At 39.3% G+C, this 18,866-nt stretch overlaps 1 protein-coding gene and 1 non-coding gene across 2 annotated transcripts in view; both read right to left on the reverse strand.

The window, feature by feature from the left end:
* LOC122092300 (bromodomain and WD repeat-containing protein 3-like) overlaps positions 1–18,866 on the reverse strand; it is a 46,016-nt gene that overhangs the window by 9,111 nt on the left and 18,039 nt on the right. The window contains exons 9-14 of the mRNA XM_042662621.1: positions 18,583–18,751; positions 15,817–15,887; positions 12,434–12,514; positions 12,274–12,344; positions 7,986–8,082; positions 7,794–7,853 (exon numbers count right to left, since the gene is read on the reverse strand). Of these exons, the coding sequence (XP_042518555.1) occupies positions 7,794–7,853; positions 7,986–8,082; positions 12,274–12,344; positions 12,434–12,514; positions 15,817–15,887; positions 18,583–18,751 (549 nt within the window). The remainder of the gene's footprint in view (positions 1–7,793; positions 7,854–7,985; positions 8,083–12,273; positions 12,345–12,433; positions 12,515–15,816; positions 15,888–18,582; positions 18,752–18,866) is intronic.
* Positions 12,913–12,985, reverse strand: TRNAF-GAA. Its single transcript has one exon. It is a non-coding gene; the product is annotated as a tRNA-Phe (tRNA).

Consider the following 18,866-nt stretch of genomic DNA (forward strand, 5'->3'; position numbering starts at 1 on the left):
ATGCACTAGTGAATACTTGCTATGAGCAGCGGATAATTTCCCACTGTTCATACAAGACATTAATCTTCAGGGAATTGCATTACAACTACATGTCCCAAAAGAAGCAACCAGACTGTACAATAGGTCCTGTGAATCAGTGACACAGGACAAACAGTTCTGTCCAGTCTTTAATCTATTTATAGTTTAATATAAACTGGCCACTTTTTTACTCAGTGACGCACAATGTCAGGTTAAGAGTATGTTAGCTGGAAACTCTAAAATAGAGCCGGACCTGTGTCAACAGCTCACTACAATGAGAAAAATGCCCTACTGAAGTCTTATCACTGCCCTATGTGTGTGTGTATATATATATATATATATATTTCACGCTTTCACTTAAACAGTCGTAGTATTTTACCAGACCTATTCCGGTAATGTTTCACTCAGACATGACATCTTACCATATCCCGTGGCATACTCACATTTCTGAATATAAGGAAAATGGCGACAAGAATTTGTCAATAGGTAATGGATATTATGAACTTCTCATAGTTTGACATGTTATTGCATTTACAATATGTACCCAAGAGGCTAGAATGATAAGAAATCAAAGACGAGTAGGTTAATAGCCATATGCTACAAACTTTGATGGCAATTTTTGGCTTGTGGTGTCAATGCATTGAAATAAAAAGGACCGTTTCTTGTTGGGGTCAATTGGGGATGTAATAGTTTTGAGAAAAGGTTACTTATTTCATACTTATAAGTCATTATTTTTATTATCAAAATTACAGAAAATTTGTAATTAACAGTGTCAGTCTTGGGACTCCATCTGGTTCTACAACACCCAGTATAGTTTGGTTCAACAGCCACATCCCCCGTCACAGCTTCACTATTTGATGGGCCCTCTCCAACTGCCTTTCAATGCAATCGTTTCTCATTAATTGTCTTTTTCCCGTCTCCCCATCCTACTATCTATGTTGGAATGGTCTGGAAGATGTGGCCCACCACTTCTTTGCTTGCCCCTTCTCCTATTCAGTTTGGAAAGGGTTCTCAGCCAAATGCTGACCAAGAAGTCATAGGAATTTAGGATCCTTCCATTTAAGAGGGAATGGATCTGGGTGGATATCATAGTTGCCACGGCGCTAAGGCGAACCAAGGCATTGGAGGGCTGCCTAAGCGCTTAGGCAGCAAGTTGCCTCCTTTAAGGCGAACAAGGCAACCAAGTGTTATTTTTTAGTGTCCCTCTTTTCAAACATTATTTAGTATGCTACAACACCTTGTATCATAAAAAATTAACATTAAGCTACATCAAGTCATCAAAAATCAACATTAAGCCACATCAAGTCATAAAAAATCAACATCAAATCACAAAAAATCAACATTAAGTTACATCAAGTCATCAAAAATCAACACGTAGAGAAATGCCCATGTTCTATAATAAGTTTGCCTGGTCAAATGATTTTATTTTTATATGAGACCTTTCGTTTTAGGTATACCACGAAACCAGCTTTCTAACAAGTCTAAGATTACTTAAATTTGAGTTGTAATGACAAATTTATGTTCTGGTTAAACTTTTTTTAACGTACGCGAATAGTGTTTAGAATCGCCTGAATGAAAATAATTTTATGGACATCAAAACAAAAGATTATTTTACTACACTTTTGGTTTTTAGCAATGTTTTACCATGATGAGATTTACTAAATTTTCAAATTTCAGGGGAAAAAAACCCCAGCATTTGAAAGTTTAAAATCGCTCCTACAACCAAAAATCCAGTTTTTGTTCTTGGACTTGGGGGTTGACTTTTTATCCTCTTGGAATTTTATTTTTAAACTATTTTTATGGGATTCAAATAGGGGGTATTTGCTTATTTATGAATAATATCTTAAGTATTACTTAGATATTTGGCATAAATAAGTGCTAATGTAAGGCAACATGCGTTGCTTACTCACTACGTCACAGAATGACGAATTGGAAAAGGACATATTCAATTCATCAGTCTGCGACGTAGTGGTAGATAGTAAGCTTGCCTTCGGTTCCACCATTATTCATATTTGGATGAAGCGAAATCTCAAGAGATAGTCCTCTAACTCTAGATCCTTCGAACAGATTAGGGACTCCATCACTTTTGATGCCAGAGCAAGCTATCTTTGGTCACTTGTTATTTTGTTGATTCCCTAAGGAACAGGCATATTGTTGTTTCATGGGGCCTCCCACTCTCCTTTCTACAACCGTCTGACTCCTCTCCTTGAGAATTGGGTTTTCTTTTGCTTGTTGTAAATTAGAAGAAGAAAAAGACTCCTCTCTCTAACTCCTTTCTGCAGCCCACTAACTCCTCTCTAGGGACTCACCCATAGGTTTTTTTTTACCACCAATAGGATAGAGACTAGAAAAATATGAAGGCAATGACATCATTGACCCTACCAATTCAAAATCACTTAACAAACTAATATAATCATCTACTAGCTAATAATTTCCTTAACGCTTATATTGAAAAAGAACAAAGGACGGCTAGGCTTGAGGAGCCTTGGCTGTAGGCTCCACAATGGGAAAACTAATCAAGTAATCACTTTGTCGCATCATTCAAGAGCATGTCGAAGTATCTGTTAGTTATGTAAAGGGGACAAAACTACACCATTTGGATATTGAATAAAGTTATGACTTATTTCCCAGTCAAGTTGTTGGTGCGAAATTCATCGAGAGTTGGATTTCTCTCAACCCAAAGAAGATTCCTACATCTATTCTACTTGTCTTCTGTTTTTCGGGAAAAAAAAATTTGGTGAATAAAAAATTCATTACCAAAGAAGAGAAGAAAGAACAAATACAGCAAATCAAAACTCATCCTTTACATGGGGGGAGTAGGAGGCATGGGCTTGTAAGATAGAAGGGGAGAGACATCATGAATTTACAATAAACCTATTTCTAGAGAAATCAATGCACCATGCTGGAGACCAAGACACCTTGGATTTATGATGCAAATAAGGCTGCACTTACCTGGTTGGACCAACATGACCGGCTTTGGAAGCCAAAAGCCAAGAAGAACCGATCCAGCCCAGGTTTTTGGTCCAACAAAGGTTGGTAGTAGTTTAGTTTAATAATATGTCTTGTATTTTATCATGTTTGTTTTTTATAAGATATGTAGGAGATAGAGAAATAGGAGTTTGCTTCAGTTTTAGAGTCTAAGTAGGAGTCTTGTTATTTTCTATTTAAATACTTGTACATATCCAATGTTGGACAAAATGAAGTAATTTGAATGAGAATTGATTACAATTTGTGCTTTATGAGGACGTGTGCTTCCCCTTCCCCCTGCTATTCTGAATTTCCCTCTCTTCCCTAAGGCCCACTATCAACTTGGTATCAAAGACGAAGGATCCCCATTCCCGTTCTTCCTTCCATCCCTTCCTTTCCTTCCCATCTTCCCATTTTTTGTTCTCGTTTTTGCCAAGACTGAGAACAGAAATCCAAAAAAAAATAAAAAAAATAAAATCGACATTCTTTTTTCTTCAAGCAAACCCACCGCCACCTCTCACCCACCCCATCCCTTCAACCCTACTGAAACCCCCTGCCTTCTGTTTTTCTTTTTCCTTTGATCGACGGTTTCGACATAACCAAAAAAAAAAAGAGAGAGAGAGAGAGAAGTTGAAGAAGAGAAGAAGCAGCAAGAAACAGAGAAATAGAAGAGAAAGCGAGAAATAGAGAATAGAAGAAGAAGACGAGACGAGAGGGTGAAAAACAGAACCAGAGAAGAAAAATGAAAAAGAAGACACAGCAGAATAAGAAGAAGAGAAGTTGAGAAGATGAGAAGCCGAGGACTATACCTGGATCGAAGTCATCGCTGGAGAATCTGCTGAGAAACGATTGCTGCTGGTTTTCCATCTCCAAGGAAGGAGAAGAAAGTCCCCTTTTGTCGGTAAAACCCACCCGCACGATCCCTCCGTCATCTCCTTTCTTTTATTATCTTTTTATTTCCTGAAATACCCCTCCCTTCCTCCATTATCCCTTTTTTTCCTATTTTTTTAATCACTTCCAAGTATACCCTTAAGAGCATACGTGATATTATCCCTTTGGGTTTAAATTGAACTTCAGATATTTACAATTCTGCCATACACTGAAAAAAAATAAATAAATAAATAAAAGGAGTTATTTATCATTCTGCCATTGTTCCTTAAACCTCCTTTATTTACTATTTTGCCATCATATTTGAGTGTAATCTTGCTTATCTCCACCATGGTAGCTAATAGTGAAGCTATTCAACATCTGAACTCCTATAAGGGAAAAACTGATGCAAAAATTGATGCTCTCACAACCGTTCACTTCCCTTAAGTCAATGATGGAATCTATGCAAGTTTCTATTGAACGATTGGTGGCAGTAGATAAAGAAAAAAGTCTCATTCAATCAAGGGATTCTTCTAACACTACTCCACAAGATCCATCACTACCACTACCACCACCACCACCACCTCCACCACCATATGGAATTGGCAGATATGATGATGGAGCAGAAAGAGCAGCAAAATTGGATGTCCTTGACTTTTATGGAGATAACAATCCAGAATTGTACCTTGACTGGATTCACAACTAGACATTCTTCAAATGGTACAGGTTGACTGAGGCCTGAAAGATCTTATTTGCATAGGCTAAACTGAAAGGCACGGTCGAGTTTGGTGGGTCAAGCAACAACAACACTAACAAAACCGAACCCAAGGCATTGGTTTTGTCACTACTTGGGCAGAAATGCTTAAAGTCATGAACCAGAGATTCTTGCCTTCTGATTACAACGCATTCATCTCAGGTTTGCACAGTTGAAATAGGAGAATTTGACCGTTAAAGAATATGTTGCTAGATTTTATTATTTGGCCACTCATTTTGATTTTGAGTGGAATGAAGAAGTATTAGTGACAATTCCGCAATGGTTTGCACCCTCAACTTAGTGCTGCCCTTGGATCTAGTTGACTGCCCACAATGAAAGATGTCGTACAAGTAGCATATCAGGTTGAGAAAACTCTGAAACGCCCAGACAATCGGAGGTCATTTGCAGATACTTTTCCTAGGGGTCCTAGTTCTATTCAGCCACTGTCATGTCCACAGGAAAATTCAATCAACAGACCACTGGCTAGTGCTTCATCTATGGCATCTTCACGACCTAGCCGGCCGAATTCTCCACCTCGACGTGATTCAGACATGTCATCTTCACGGACTAATCGTCCATACTCCCCACCTCAGCGTGGTTATGACAAGAACTCAGTATTTCCAAAGGAGGCCATTCAATGTTTCACATGCAAGGGGCACGGGCATCAATCTAATCAATGTCCTAACCGGCTATTAGCGTACATTGACAAGGACAATTTTATACCTTATGCACCAAAAGAGCAACCGAAAATAGGAACAGTAAATCTAGAGGCTGACTGTGAGCGTGAGCCTAATGAAACTAATGATGGTGAAAGCGATGGTGAGCCTCAACTGTTATATGAAAAAAAAAGGATGATTGGTGCTGTAATAGTATCTTCCAGACCAAGGTGCAATGCAATAATAGCTCGTGTAATATGACGATTGACCCCGACAGTTGCACCAACGTTGTTGCTGAAGATGATGTTTGCAAGTTGGGTCTGAAAACAGAGCCCCATCCGAATCCTTACAAGGTTGGGTGGGTGAACAACAATAATCTGAAAATTAATGAATGGTGTTTGCTCACGTATTCCATTGGTGGACTGATTGATCAAGTGCAATGTGATGTTCTCCCTTTGAAAGTCTATCACATTCTTCTGGAGCACCCATGGTTGTTCGACAAGAAAGCCAAGCACTGTGGATATGAAAATACATACTCTTTTCAGCATGGTGGCCTTGAGATGAATTTTCTTCCAACAAAGGATCTTCCCCCTATCAAACTCAAGAGGACAGCTGGTACTTTTCTCCTCAAGCGCATCAATTCTGACAGCATTCTTGGACCTCATCCAAACTCAACGAAGTCGAATTCTTTTTAGAGGAGAGTTGATGCAGATAAGGCTACATTTACCTGGTTGGACCAACATGACCGACTTTGGAAGCCAAGAGCCAAGAAGAACCGGTCCAGCCTAGGTTTTTGGTCCAACAAGGGTTGGTAGGAGTTTAGTTTAATAATGTCTTTTATTTTACCATGTTTGTTTTGGTTAGGATAGGATACATAGGAGATAGAGAAATAGGAGTCTATTTCAGTTTTAGAGTCTAAGTAAGAGTTGTTATCTTCTATTTAAATACTTGCACATATCCAATGTTGGATAGAATGAAGTAATTTAAATGAGAATTGGTTACAAATAAAGTAATTTGAATGAGAATTGGTTACAATTTGTACTTTGTGAGAATGTGTGCTTCCCCTTCCCCCCATGCTATTCTGAATTTCCCTCTCTTCCCTAAGGCCCTCCATCAATTTACTTCAAAGAGAATAGAGTTCCAGATCTGCCGAAAGGATCTAGCTTTAAAAGTCCATCTTCTAAGATTGCGCTCAATCCAGATGTGGGAGATAGCAGCACCAAAAGCTAATTTACCCAGTGCTACAACAGGATTTCCCAGCAAAAGACATGACTTCTGTTCTTCATTTATCGCACTATCATCCACAGTTCCATCCTTTTCCAGCCTTATGATCACTTAAGGCAGTCATCCAACACCTTTACATTTTAGCATTCACTCTTACAATCAAATCAATTCAGTCATCTAAAACCTTTATATTTAAGCATTCATCAATGTTTGAACGCAAAGACATAATCAAAACCAATGGCTATTTAACCAGTACAAATCCCCTAACAGAAAAAACTTAGCCGGCCTTCAGAACCCCAAGAGAATCCAATTTCTCTCGACTGTCCGTCCACATATTACAAAGCTTAAAAAAATCTTCTTTTTTTTTTATGTCTCTCTTGCAGCCCTATTCAAGAAACTTAGCTCCCTGTTCAAGACCAGATATTTCCCGTTCATAAATTTATATCAGATTACTCATTAAGGTCATTTTAGCCATTTTAACAGGGGCCATGTTACCTTGTAGCCTCCTAAGAAATTAGCAGTGCAAAACGAGAGCATGAATTAAATAGGAAACAGGTTTGAATGCTTCACAAATCCCCTGGTATGGCCTGTAACGCATACAGGGCCCTGTAGCGAGTGTTTTTCTAATAATTAAGAGCACATTGGAGTACGCAGTTAGTGGAGTTTATATTTTGACATTAAATCATCAAAATAGTGTAAATCAGGGCTACAACGTACCAGAATCTGGACACATGAGCTGGAAGTCAATGTGTTATGAACTCTAATTCAAACAAGATATTCAGGGACTCGTCCAAGAATAGCATTAAGAATAAGCACTGATAAATTCGTACATTGTGTAATTTACTATGTACCTTATATTTCACCTTGAAACTTTTTATAGGATAATACAAAATTTAGTTTATGCTAGTTGCTGGATGTACATCTTCATCAAAAAAACCCAAAGAAGAAAAGGAAACATGGAAGTGTCACCCAACAATTTGTGAGGTCAGAATCCAGCTTGTGGCTGACAGACATGTAACTCATTAAGAAGCAGCCATGTAACACTTGTAAAAACTAAAGAGGTGCATATCTTTCTTTGCAATATATATGTTGACTGAAAAAAAAAAGATTTAGCTCCAGTCGGACAATTTAAGGTAACAATATACATAACAAGAACGACTATGCTCGCAGTTTTGGGGAAGTATTATGTATAAGCCTTGACATCTACTTTAAGAAACTTATATACCAAACATCTGTGTTAATATGGAGCACAGGCATATGAGTCTACCAATATCAGCAACTATTATGAAACAAAGAACTCCACCAACCTGATCAAGAGAATTCCCATGGGTGTCTTGGATAAGGGGACGATAATCCCCAAGGAAGAACTGTCGGAAACATTAAATACAAATAAGTTTCGTAGAAACTAGAAACACAAATAAGCATTGTAGCTAAGATTTCATGGAACCGAATGTGCTAATTAAAAAACAGAAAAGGTGAAATTAATTTTTTATTGGTACCTGATCATATTTGGCATCCTTTTGTGACTCCCCTTGGCCTGTGTTTAATATGTAAATTTGCCCAACATCATCTGAAAGTACGATGGACGTCCCATCCCTACAATACAAAGGGCAACACATCTCACTAAAAGCCAAATCTACAACCTGAGTACCACAAAAGTGAAACAGGGACATGCATATTTTGTGGTAAAACAAAGACAGGAACATGAAGGGTGACTGATTTAGAAGTTAAAACATAAAGTAATAAAGTTGCAGCAATAAACTCCAAAGCAGTATCTAAAACTGTGAAAGAAATGAGAAGTCCCAGTGGCCAAACTGAAGACAATGTCATTTCAACTAAGCAGGCAGCAACTTGTGTAGGTTTGGAGGCTAGTCTAAGCCCAGCCAAAGGGTAACCCAACCAGATCTTAGGCCATTCTTTTCCAAATCAAGCATAAGTTATGTGGGTTGAAGCAGGCAGGCCCAACCCTAGCATTGTGATGGGTTAGGGCACGTTCAATTTAAGCCCTCTAAAGTTGAGCTAGTTTCAAGCAGATCAAGGTTGAATGCAACAATCCCATTGCAAACATCAATGCCAGCTAGAACATTGTGGGTCAACCTAGGACTGCGATCATCCACAAACTCCTTGCAATAGTACTTCCGGAAAGAGGTATAGGATCTATAACCCTATGATTGGTAAATAAAGATCATTGGAAGCAAAGAGGATAAATTCATACCTCTTTTACTTTCTCTGGGAAAAAAAAAACCCCCGGCACTACTTAGTTGACCCTAGGTTAATTTTAAAGGTTAAGAAAGATTTTTGACAGACAAATTAAAGCAACAGGCCATGAAGTAAAAGGCTCAAGATTTTAAGACTTTGCTCTTTGGAAAAGAAGTCATAGATTTTGGTCAGAGGTATCACATTTGGACAAAACTTGAAAAATGAGTCCAAAAGGGTATTTGGTGTTGAACTAAGATGGCCACCGAGAGTAAGGGTGTCAATCGGTCGGGCCTAATTGGTCTTCCCCACTTTATGACCTTGCATCATGATTGGCAGGTTTAAGTAATTGGTCCTCATAGGCTAGGGCATGGTCCCATTTATAAATGGTCAGACGAGTACCAGGCTTTAGGGCTAAAGGGCCTTAGACGAGCCTTAAACAGGTTAATAAGAAATCTATCTCCGAATGGATTTTAAACATGTCGGGCTGAGTCAGGCTATTAATCGGTCGGTCTCGGTCGAGAGACTGTTGGCTAGGAGTAGGACTTCAGCATAGGGAACGACCAAATATTATTCAGTCTGGGCTTGAGTTGAGCCCGACACATTTGTTGAACTTGTCTGGCTAGTTTCGGGTTTTCCGAATCAGGCCTGCCAGTGTGGGCCTAGAATTGACACCCCTAACCGAGAGTGGGGTGAATCAATTGTTTCCAAAAACCAATTCCAACCCGTTCGTTTCGCCAACTAACTTGTTGGTATCACAAGCTGTCAAAGCATGTACCCACATCGGAGAACCCATTCACCTGCACATACCTCACAATCATATGCACTCACAACCATATGGCCAGGTCTACCAAGTATTCACAACCATTCATTCAACCTTGCAGAGCACTTCATAGATATGCACATTCATACAACCATAAAAGCACACATAACCCACAATAGCACATACCACAAGACAAGGCTTACGTGGTTCGGCAATGTGCCTACATCCATGGTGCAAACGGTAGCTTGGGCTAAAACCCAAATCCTACCTCTGGTATAATGCACAATACACTTCAATTTGGAAGTACCCAATCCTGAAAGCACCGACCCCCAATTTAAGTAGCACCCACTACCCAGGAGCACCAACCCTCTCTGTCAAGCACCCACTTGATAGGTCCAAAATATAGAAACAATGGGCTTATACTGAATGGGCCAATTACAAGCTCATAACTACAAATCGCACCCCATACACTACAAGTATTCACTTAGGAGAATTATCAAGCACCTAGCCTACAGTGAAATACAATACAAAGGAGATTTGTTAAATGGGTTACCTACATCATTGGGTAACTGGCTGAGCTGCTATCGTAAAGCTTACTCATAAGGCTAAAAGCCTTTTAGTTTTGACCTTCAACCCAGGTAGAGTGCAAGATGTCGGAAAATAGGCTTAAAGCCACTGTATGTGCAAAAACAGTGTGTTCTGAACAACTGTGTTACCTTCACTGTCCAGGCTATTTCACCTTGCCTCCACTCTAAGCTCTGGCAACCTCACCAAGCCTCCACTCTAAGCTCTGGCCACCTCACCATGCCAGCTCATCCACACAACTCAGTGACTCACCATGTTAGCTCACAGTAAAACTCAGTTGTCCAACTATCAATACCAACTGCCACTGACAACTGTACATGAGCTTACACTGCAAAAGCTCCAGGCTTCCAACCTTGCTTCTGTTGCTCTATACGCTCACCACAGCTCCTCTTTCTCTGTTGATTCAGTGTGTTGACAGCAATAAAAACATAACATACTAGTGTACATACTAGTGTGGCCCACATTTGGTAGGGTGTACGGATCAAAGAACTGATTTCTTTAGGTATGGATAATAGAACTGATTTCTTTAGACTCTGCAATGATGAGTTTTTGTTTTAGTGCTGTTCTTGGAATTAACTTACAATAATTGTGCTAGGGATGGGTAAGGCTTGCCTTTTAATTTCTTGAATGCTTGCATTGATAGAGTTTGAGTAGTGATGGGTCACTGACTCACTGTAGGACAGTATGAGATGGCCAACAGATTAAAAAGAGGGTGGTAGAACGAAGATGAACTCTAGGAATCCAAATAGGTTAGAAGGAACTTAAGTTTCTAGCATTGTGGATACACAGCTGAGAGAAGAGAGCCTATAGCCATAATCCCGATCTAACTGTACAAAAAAATTAATTGATTTAAAGCCCTTTTTTGTAAAGACATTAAAAAAAATATCCTACAAAATGTTAAACAACTACAGATAAAAACCACAATCCACCAATTAATCAAACTCCATCAATAAAACCTTGCTGGTTGTCCAGCAAAAAATGGGCATACCCAGTGCACAAGGCTCCTTCCACAGCAGGGTTTGGGGAGGGTCATAATGTAGAAACGCAACCCTAAAACGATGCAGAAGATAATGGAAAAACAAAACAAACAATGCACACGGATTTTACGAGGTTCGGCAAGGTTGCCTACATCCCCGGTGAGATGAGATCCTGCTTCACTATCAATGGAGAATAGGGTTACAACGCTCGTCCCCACACATCTCAGTATTGCTTGCATTACAGAGAAAGAAACCCTCGCTACAAATATATAGCAAAAAAACCCTAATCCAGAAAGTACACAATTGCCCTCAAATAAAAAATTCGAGCGGGGGGCTGCACCCCCTTACACCCCCTGCAATGCAGGGGGGCCTCCTGCCCCCCCTTGCAACCCCCACGGCCCGCTAGCCGGCCAGCGGGACCGTCGTCCTGCCTGTCTAGGTGCTGCACCAGTACTCCCTGGATTAAACTGCGACGGAATACAAGACATCATACACCAACACATAATGTATGCAGCCTAAACCCCGCTTCGTGGAGAGACTGTTTCCTGACTCAAACCATCAACCACTATGTCGCAATGGAGCAACCTTACCATTGCACCAAGGTCCTCCCTCTGCTGGTTGTTCGGCAACAGAACACAAAAAATGAACCTATATGGATGGCAGAATGAATGATGCTGCCATTACAAGTGCATTAAATAAATGCAATAAATAACCAACTAATGAGCCAAGATACTAGCTGAAACTAGAAACGCTACAAAGCCACTAGTAGAGGCACAATTCAGATTATCATGTCCCAGAAGTAGGACTCAAGAGATGAAACTGTTAAAAAATCTGGAGGAACATGTAGGCAATGTTCTTTTTATGCTGCCTCTTTTTCCCGAAAAAATCTTCATCAGTAAGCCTTTAATCAACGACAAATTCCATGCTTAAGTGTTCAAAGAAAACAAGAAAGCGAGACAGAACTAAAATTAAAATGATCCATGGCTGTGGATCATGCAAGAGGCATCATTTTAATAATGTGAGTAGGAGTTGGTTTTTTTTTTTTTTTTGGATTAATCCTAAGCAGAATTTCAAATATGCAACATACCATAAGGACATAACGAATTCTCCCCTTTCTACAAATGACAAGACAGAGAGAGGAGCTAAATCAACTAAGAAAAATGTACATAATCAATCAAAACAATAAATAAATAAAACTGTACATTCATTTAATGCAAGGAAAAATATAGGTGGTCAATCTCTTGAATCCTAAGAAGTTGAACTTACGGAGAAAATTTCCCATCTACCAACTTGAAGCGTCCAGTTTCATATATGCGTATGGGTGTCCCCTCCCATATCTAGAAACACAAATAGCAAAACATAATTAAGGAGTACTCAACAGAATTAATAGAACATAGGAAGGAGCTTATAGAACAAGAAAACTCACATCCCACACTATGGTTTTCCCATCATAACCAGCACTCATAGCCATCCGAGGGTTGAAAGGATGAACATCCAAAACATAAGTCTACCAAGAATATAAAAAGGAAAATGATTAGAATGAATTATAGAGGGACAAATATGTGGATAGTGACATAAAGATCCAAAAGTTGAGCAGACCCATGAATTGCAAAACAATATCTGTAAAGGTTACACATGATGAGTGACAACTGGACAGAAAAGATAATTTTTGAGGGCAAGAAACCAGGGAGTTGACATGTCAGCAAATGGACAACCAGACAACATCATGTTATAAGAACTCTGCTCAACAGGTGCCAAATAATATGAATATATGCATCAAGGTTCAAGGAGAAACAGGAAAATAAAAATAAAAAAACAGATCTAAAAAATAAAAACAAGATCAAAGTCATGATTTAAAATCTCGCCGAGACCTCAGTAATTCCGGGATTCTAGAAATTAAGCATGTGCCAGGAACCAGATTTGAACTGGTGACATGAGGATTTTCAGTCCTCTGCTCTACCAGCTGAGATATCCCGACTATTTCTGACCGCTCATCCCATTCTACACAGAATTCTTTGTTCTGTCATTAAAGGACTAAAAAAACATTATAAAGTCTTACCCAGGCCCTGGAAATTCTTGGATCTTCAAAACAAAAAGAAGACTTTTGGCCGAGACGAGATGTCCCATGAAATACTAAAAGGACAATATCACGGTCGGTAAATATTTTTATATTTTTTTGGTTTAAAAATGCATTTTCCATCAACATAAATTGTATCTTTTTATGGTAAATATAGCTTTGATGGAACTCAATTATAGCTGATCTACGACTCTATCGGAGTGAATTTTTTTTCATCCAGTAAATATTTATTTTATTTTTTGAAAACTATGGAAAATAGATTAATAATTAAAAAAAATTAAAACAAGCTATCTACCAAGTTTCAGGTCATAATATGGCGTTTGATCACTGAAACAGTCAACTGAGTCAAAAAAAAAAATACACCCAACTCGCCAAGATCTCAGTATTGCGGTGGTTCTGAAACCACCGAAACGAGACGAGATTCCAAACCTTGATCAAAGTTTGTAGGCACATAATGCACAAACAATCAATTGGAATATCACCATTCCCCAACTAGCGTTACAGGCATAAATTTCAATACACATATTAATGGTATCATGTCAAAACCATCACATGGTAAACCTTAATTTTTAGAGAAACTGGGAAGAGTTGCTCAAAGTCGAATTATTGACCAAAATGTACAAACTTGCAAAACTAACTATGCAACTATGTAAAACATTTAAAAAGGGAACAGAAAAAGAGAGAGAGAGGCTGGAACCAAGGTAACAGCAGCGTAAAATGGTAAATTAAAAATATCCTCCAAGTTAGTCATAATAGAATGCCCAAGGGATGCTTTCAAATGATGTAGTAGGCACAAGGTTGAAAAACTTAGAATCAGGTATGGGATCGGTCTTCCAATAGAATCGGGTATTGTTTCGAAATCAGCTGGACTTGGCCGGAATTAGCCATTGGTCGATTCCAAATCGAATGAGCCAAGTCCATCTTATTTTTAAAATAATGACTTGGTGAGTTACCATGTGTAGGAAATATTAAATATTTTCACCAGTCAAGGCGGCTGAATCGCTTCTTTGTTCCTTCCTCTGGAAATTGCATCACTAGTAAAGATTCCTCTAAATTCTCTCATCCTATCCAATGGTCTTCGATTTGCCTCCCAAAAGCGGAAGGAGGTTTAGGACTTCATAGAACATGTCAATTCAATGGGCATCCTCAAGCTCATTTGGAGGTTGGCCTCTAAGCAAAAGAGTGTTTGGGTTTCCTGGGTTTACTCTAACCTCCTGCCCAAGGACTCCATTTGGACTTTCCTTCCCTCTTGTTTCCTCTTGGGTCTAGCATAACATCCTCATCGCTAGACCTTCTGCTCTTCGCGCCATCTCCTCCTCCGTTGGAGATGGTCACTCTACCTCTCTTTGGCTTGACCCCTGGCATCCTGTAGGCATCCTTCTATCCCTGGTTTTTGCCGAAACCATTTACACTTCTAGCCTCACTAAAGACTCCCATGTTGCTTCCATCTTATCCAATGGCACCTGGTGTCCTCCCCCCTTCTTCTACCCCTCTCTCGGATCTCTGGTCCGATCTTTCCCCCCATCCCTCCTGGCCCATCGTGGAAGAGTCGATTAAGTCCTTTGGTCCCTCTCTTCGACTGGCCTGTTCAGCTCCCCTTCTGCCTAGGATCTTGTTAGAGCTAGAGGCCCCTTAGTTCTGTGGCATAAGATAGTCTAGTTCAAAGGTCACATTCCCCTCCACTCTTTCACTACTTGGTCGCTCTCTCCAACGGTCTTCCTACCCAGTCTTTCTTAATCTACAGACACATCCAGGTTCCTTCTGTTTGATGCCTTTGTTGGAATAGTATTGAAGATGCTAATCATCTCTTCTTCTCCCGCCCTTTTGCTTCTTCCATCTGGAAGCGTGTCCTCCATTTTTATTGTCCTTCCAGGAGGCTTATCTTTTCCCTTAGGAGAAAATGGATTTGGGTTGACATAACTTTTGCAGGTAGCTCTATTTGTGACTCTATCGGCAAACTTGCGTTCTGCACCACTATCAATCACATTTGGATGGAGAGGAACCTTCAAAGATGGACTACCAACTCTAGATATTTGGATATCATTTGGAATTTCATCTTCTTTGACATTAGTTCTAAGCTATCCATGCTTCCCCATCGCCCTGTTATGGACTCCCCAAGGAACAGGCACACTATTGTCTCCTGGAGTTTGCCCTCTTCCATTTTGCTCCCCCCTCCCCTTTGTTTCCTTTGGTTCTCTTGTTAATATATTATTTATATATACATATATACATATATATATAGGCTCTAAATACCATGGATAGGCAAGGATTAAAGTATCAGTATCAGTCGGCTAAATTTAAGATACGTATCAGAGTATCGTATCAGTATTGGAGATACGTTAAACCATGTATAAAGGTATGAAGATATTTTGGTGCTAGGTATCGACAGTTATATGACAGCTTCTCAGAGTATATTTAATATAACTAAAGATGGATATATCCATGGAAACTCACAATGTAAATATATACTTATACATAAATACACAAACACACACACTATAAAACTGTCCATGGTTCTATGTTTTTGTGTCATCTACTCCAAGTGAAATTTGTATTTTACAAAGCAGTAAGAAAAAAGCAGTGCTTTTTGCGTCCCAGATCTTTGTAGAATTCCCTTATCGACCTTCTTTGTATAGACAGGCCTTCTCTTTTTTGACAGATCTGAAACTCTTTAACAAAACCTCTTATTTGACTTGAATAAAAGCAGAGTTACAAAAGATTATACCACTTACGGATTCAGTATGACCAGTCAAAGAATGAACCAGGCTACCATCAGCAGCATTCCAAACACATATTCTGCAATCTGGAATAAGAAAATGACATCACAGGTTAAAATTGGAGATAAGAGACAAATTTCCAAATCACCTTAGGATACAACAACAGTAGAGCCCTGCTCCTGCCTAGCAAGAGTCACTGATGGTATAGTAAATGTTTGCAAAAGGCTTTTTATTAGATCTGTGGCTTTTTTTTCTTGAAGGTAATAAGCATTAATTGCATTGCAAAAAACACACACACACACACAAGAAAAGCATTCTGCACACTTAGGGTGCTATACAATTGGCATGGTCCAAAGGCGAGCCCCTACAAAAAGGATAACACCCCCCCCCCAAAAAAAAAACCAAAACAAAGCTAAAACTTTAGAAAACAACAAATCAAATGTAAACTCAAATAAAAAGTATTTACTCCCCTCCCTCCTGAAATATGGAAGTATTGAACACCGGCTGACCACTAGTCTTTGACCTTTCGACAAAACTATATATTCTAATTCCTTTTTAGCTTGAAAGACATGAGATCCATGGTCTTCCACCTCCCCACAAACTCATTCACAAGCCCATCAGGGATTTTGAGCAGGCTGTAACACTTGGTTCTAACTTGATTCTTTGCGTAAAAAATATTTTTTTCAATGGCAGTAGCAGGACAGGTTGTGACTTGCAAGTAATTCCAAAATAAGCCGATGGACCAGAAGCACTACCATAGTTGTCAAGGTGCCTCCAAGATGACTCCTAGGCACCACCTATATGCAAGGGAGGTGTTGAGTCCAAAGGCGACTGATCACCTTCTATGTCAATCAGCCATGTTCAAGTCAGACAGTATTTATCCTCAAATATACTACGATCTAATTCCTTCCATGCCATTCAACACAAGGCAAAAAGTGAAGGATTAAAAAGAAGTTTACTTTTTTTCTCACATAAACCCTTTCTGGTCCAAACATCAATGAGAAATGAGGTCAAAAGCATCAATTTGCAGTCAAAAGTCACTGTAGCCTAGGAATTGATGTAATCATATCCTCAGCCTGTATATAGCAGTCCACCATCACCTCACCAAATGCCAAACCAAAATCTTATATGTCCCCCGTATTTCAACCTCAAAGCCCATAAATTCATTGAGATAGAGTTTAGAATTTGTTTCCACGCTAACCCTGTAGCCACCTTGTTGAACAGCTTGACCATTCAAGAAGTTCATACCTATATTTAAAACGGTAGTCCCACTAATGGGGCCCATTCTTCAGCAAAAACGCCAAATGCATTTGCTTAGAATAACTTGATTCAAAGGCAAATAGACATAAATCAGGCTTATCATTAGAATCACTAACAAACAAGACAATAAAAGTACAATAGAAGTACCACAACAGGAAGTCCCTCAAAAAGAACAGCAACATAAAGAGCTAACCCAAATCCAGAACGCCCACCCCATATATATATATATATATATATATATGAAACAAGATAGCATTCCAAAATTTAATCCAGGCTGCACAACCCCTTATTTTGCCTAGCCATCAGCTGCCTCGGTATCTCTTCTGCATATCTCCATTGGATTGAAAAGCAGAACTAGGATATTTATATCATTATACTAGGCGCAGGATGGTCTGATATGATAAGCATACAGCCACAGTTCTTCTGAAAGATCCCTCGTGCAACAAATATAATTCGCAGAATATCTCTATAATGGCATGAGAAAACTCCCTAATGATTTACTGCTCCACTCCCACCCTTAACCCCATCAATTCTTATGGAGTCATCCTCACCAATAGGACCAGAAAATTCTTTGAGTGTTAAAAATACCTCAAATACTTGAAGGTCCAGGATTCCCTAACGAGCCATCCACATTCAACTCAGACTTACCCCCGAGAGGGAGTTACCGAGTAAGTATCACACCCTGTCCCAAGGTTTCTAATCTCAGGTATCGAATCAGGATCGTCTCGACCAAGACAGATCCCAATTGGTCAAAATTGGCCTTGGATAGGACAGGTTTACTCGCTTTTTTCAAATGGTTTATATTACTTTTTTACCCTTCAGTTGTACCAGTGGATCGAAATTGGATTGGTCAAGACTTGGATCTGTCTAGACCGATACTGATCCATTCCAGGCGATTTCACCAACCTCGATCCAATTTTTGAAACCGTGCCCTTTCAACTCTCCTTTGAAAAATAATCAACAGACCCCAACCCCTGAAAATATGGCCAGTAGGGACTGGGAATACCACCCCAATCCAGGATGCAAGCCCTATATTTTTGTTTATCTTCTACAAAATAAGGCTTCCAAGAATCTATCCAACGAATAAAAATAAATAAAATAAAGCTTCTTGAAGACTAGCTCCTCAGACCCATGTAGTTCAGAATTCACAACAGCCTTCCCATAAACACAGTTCTAAACTCTTCATCTATAAATCTGAAATAATGGTCGCCATTTTTCTTTCTACGGTTCTACCAAGAAATGGATAACATACATTTATTTTCCAAGGATGCTCTACAAAATTAAGTTGCGTAACCATATCCTATGGTAGCTGCAGATATTCAGGTCTCTCCATTTAAACTAATATCATAGTTCCTGAAAGAATTACAAAAGCATTTTTTTATCTCAAGGAAAGGAAGTCTTGTAAACACCTTGACCATTTTTTAGGTTTCCGTCACTCAAATGTCAAGGAAATATTTCATTATGAAAGCATTATATTTGTACCAATATCAAACTCAACCAAACAAACAATAAATGACTCACCCATGATGGCAGCAAGCACAAAACGGTTATCCAGGCTCCAGACAATCATATTAACACCACGAGGAGTTGGAAGGAATCTCTGACGTGGGCCTCCACGAGGAGGCTGAGGAGGCATTGGTGGGGGTGGAACCTTCAGGTGATATGCCCGTGTCCAGCGTCCAACTTTTCCCTGCAACCAGGACAGGTAAAATCAGAACAATTATAACTCTATGTATCTAGCACAGTTGAAATCACAAAACTGAGAAAAAATCATTGCAAAACCATCCTCATGGAAAAATCTTGAC

This window comes from Macadamia integrifolia, chromosome 10 (assembly GCF_013358625.1).
Source record: "Macadamia integrifolia cultivar HAES 741 chromosome 10, SCU_Mint_v3, whole genome shotgun sequence".
In the NCBI taxonomy this organism is placed as follows: domain Eukaryota; kingdom Viridiplantae; phylum Streptophyta; class Magnoliopsida; order Proteales; family Proteaceae; genus Macadamia; species Macadamia integrifolia.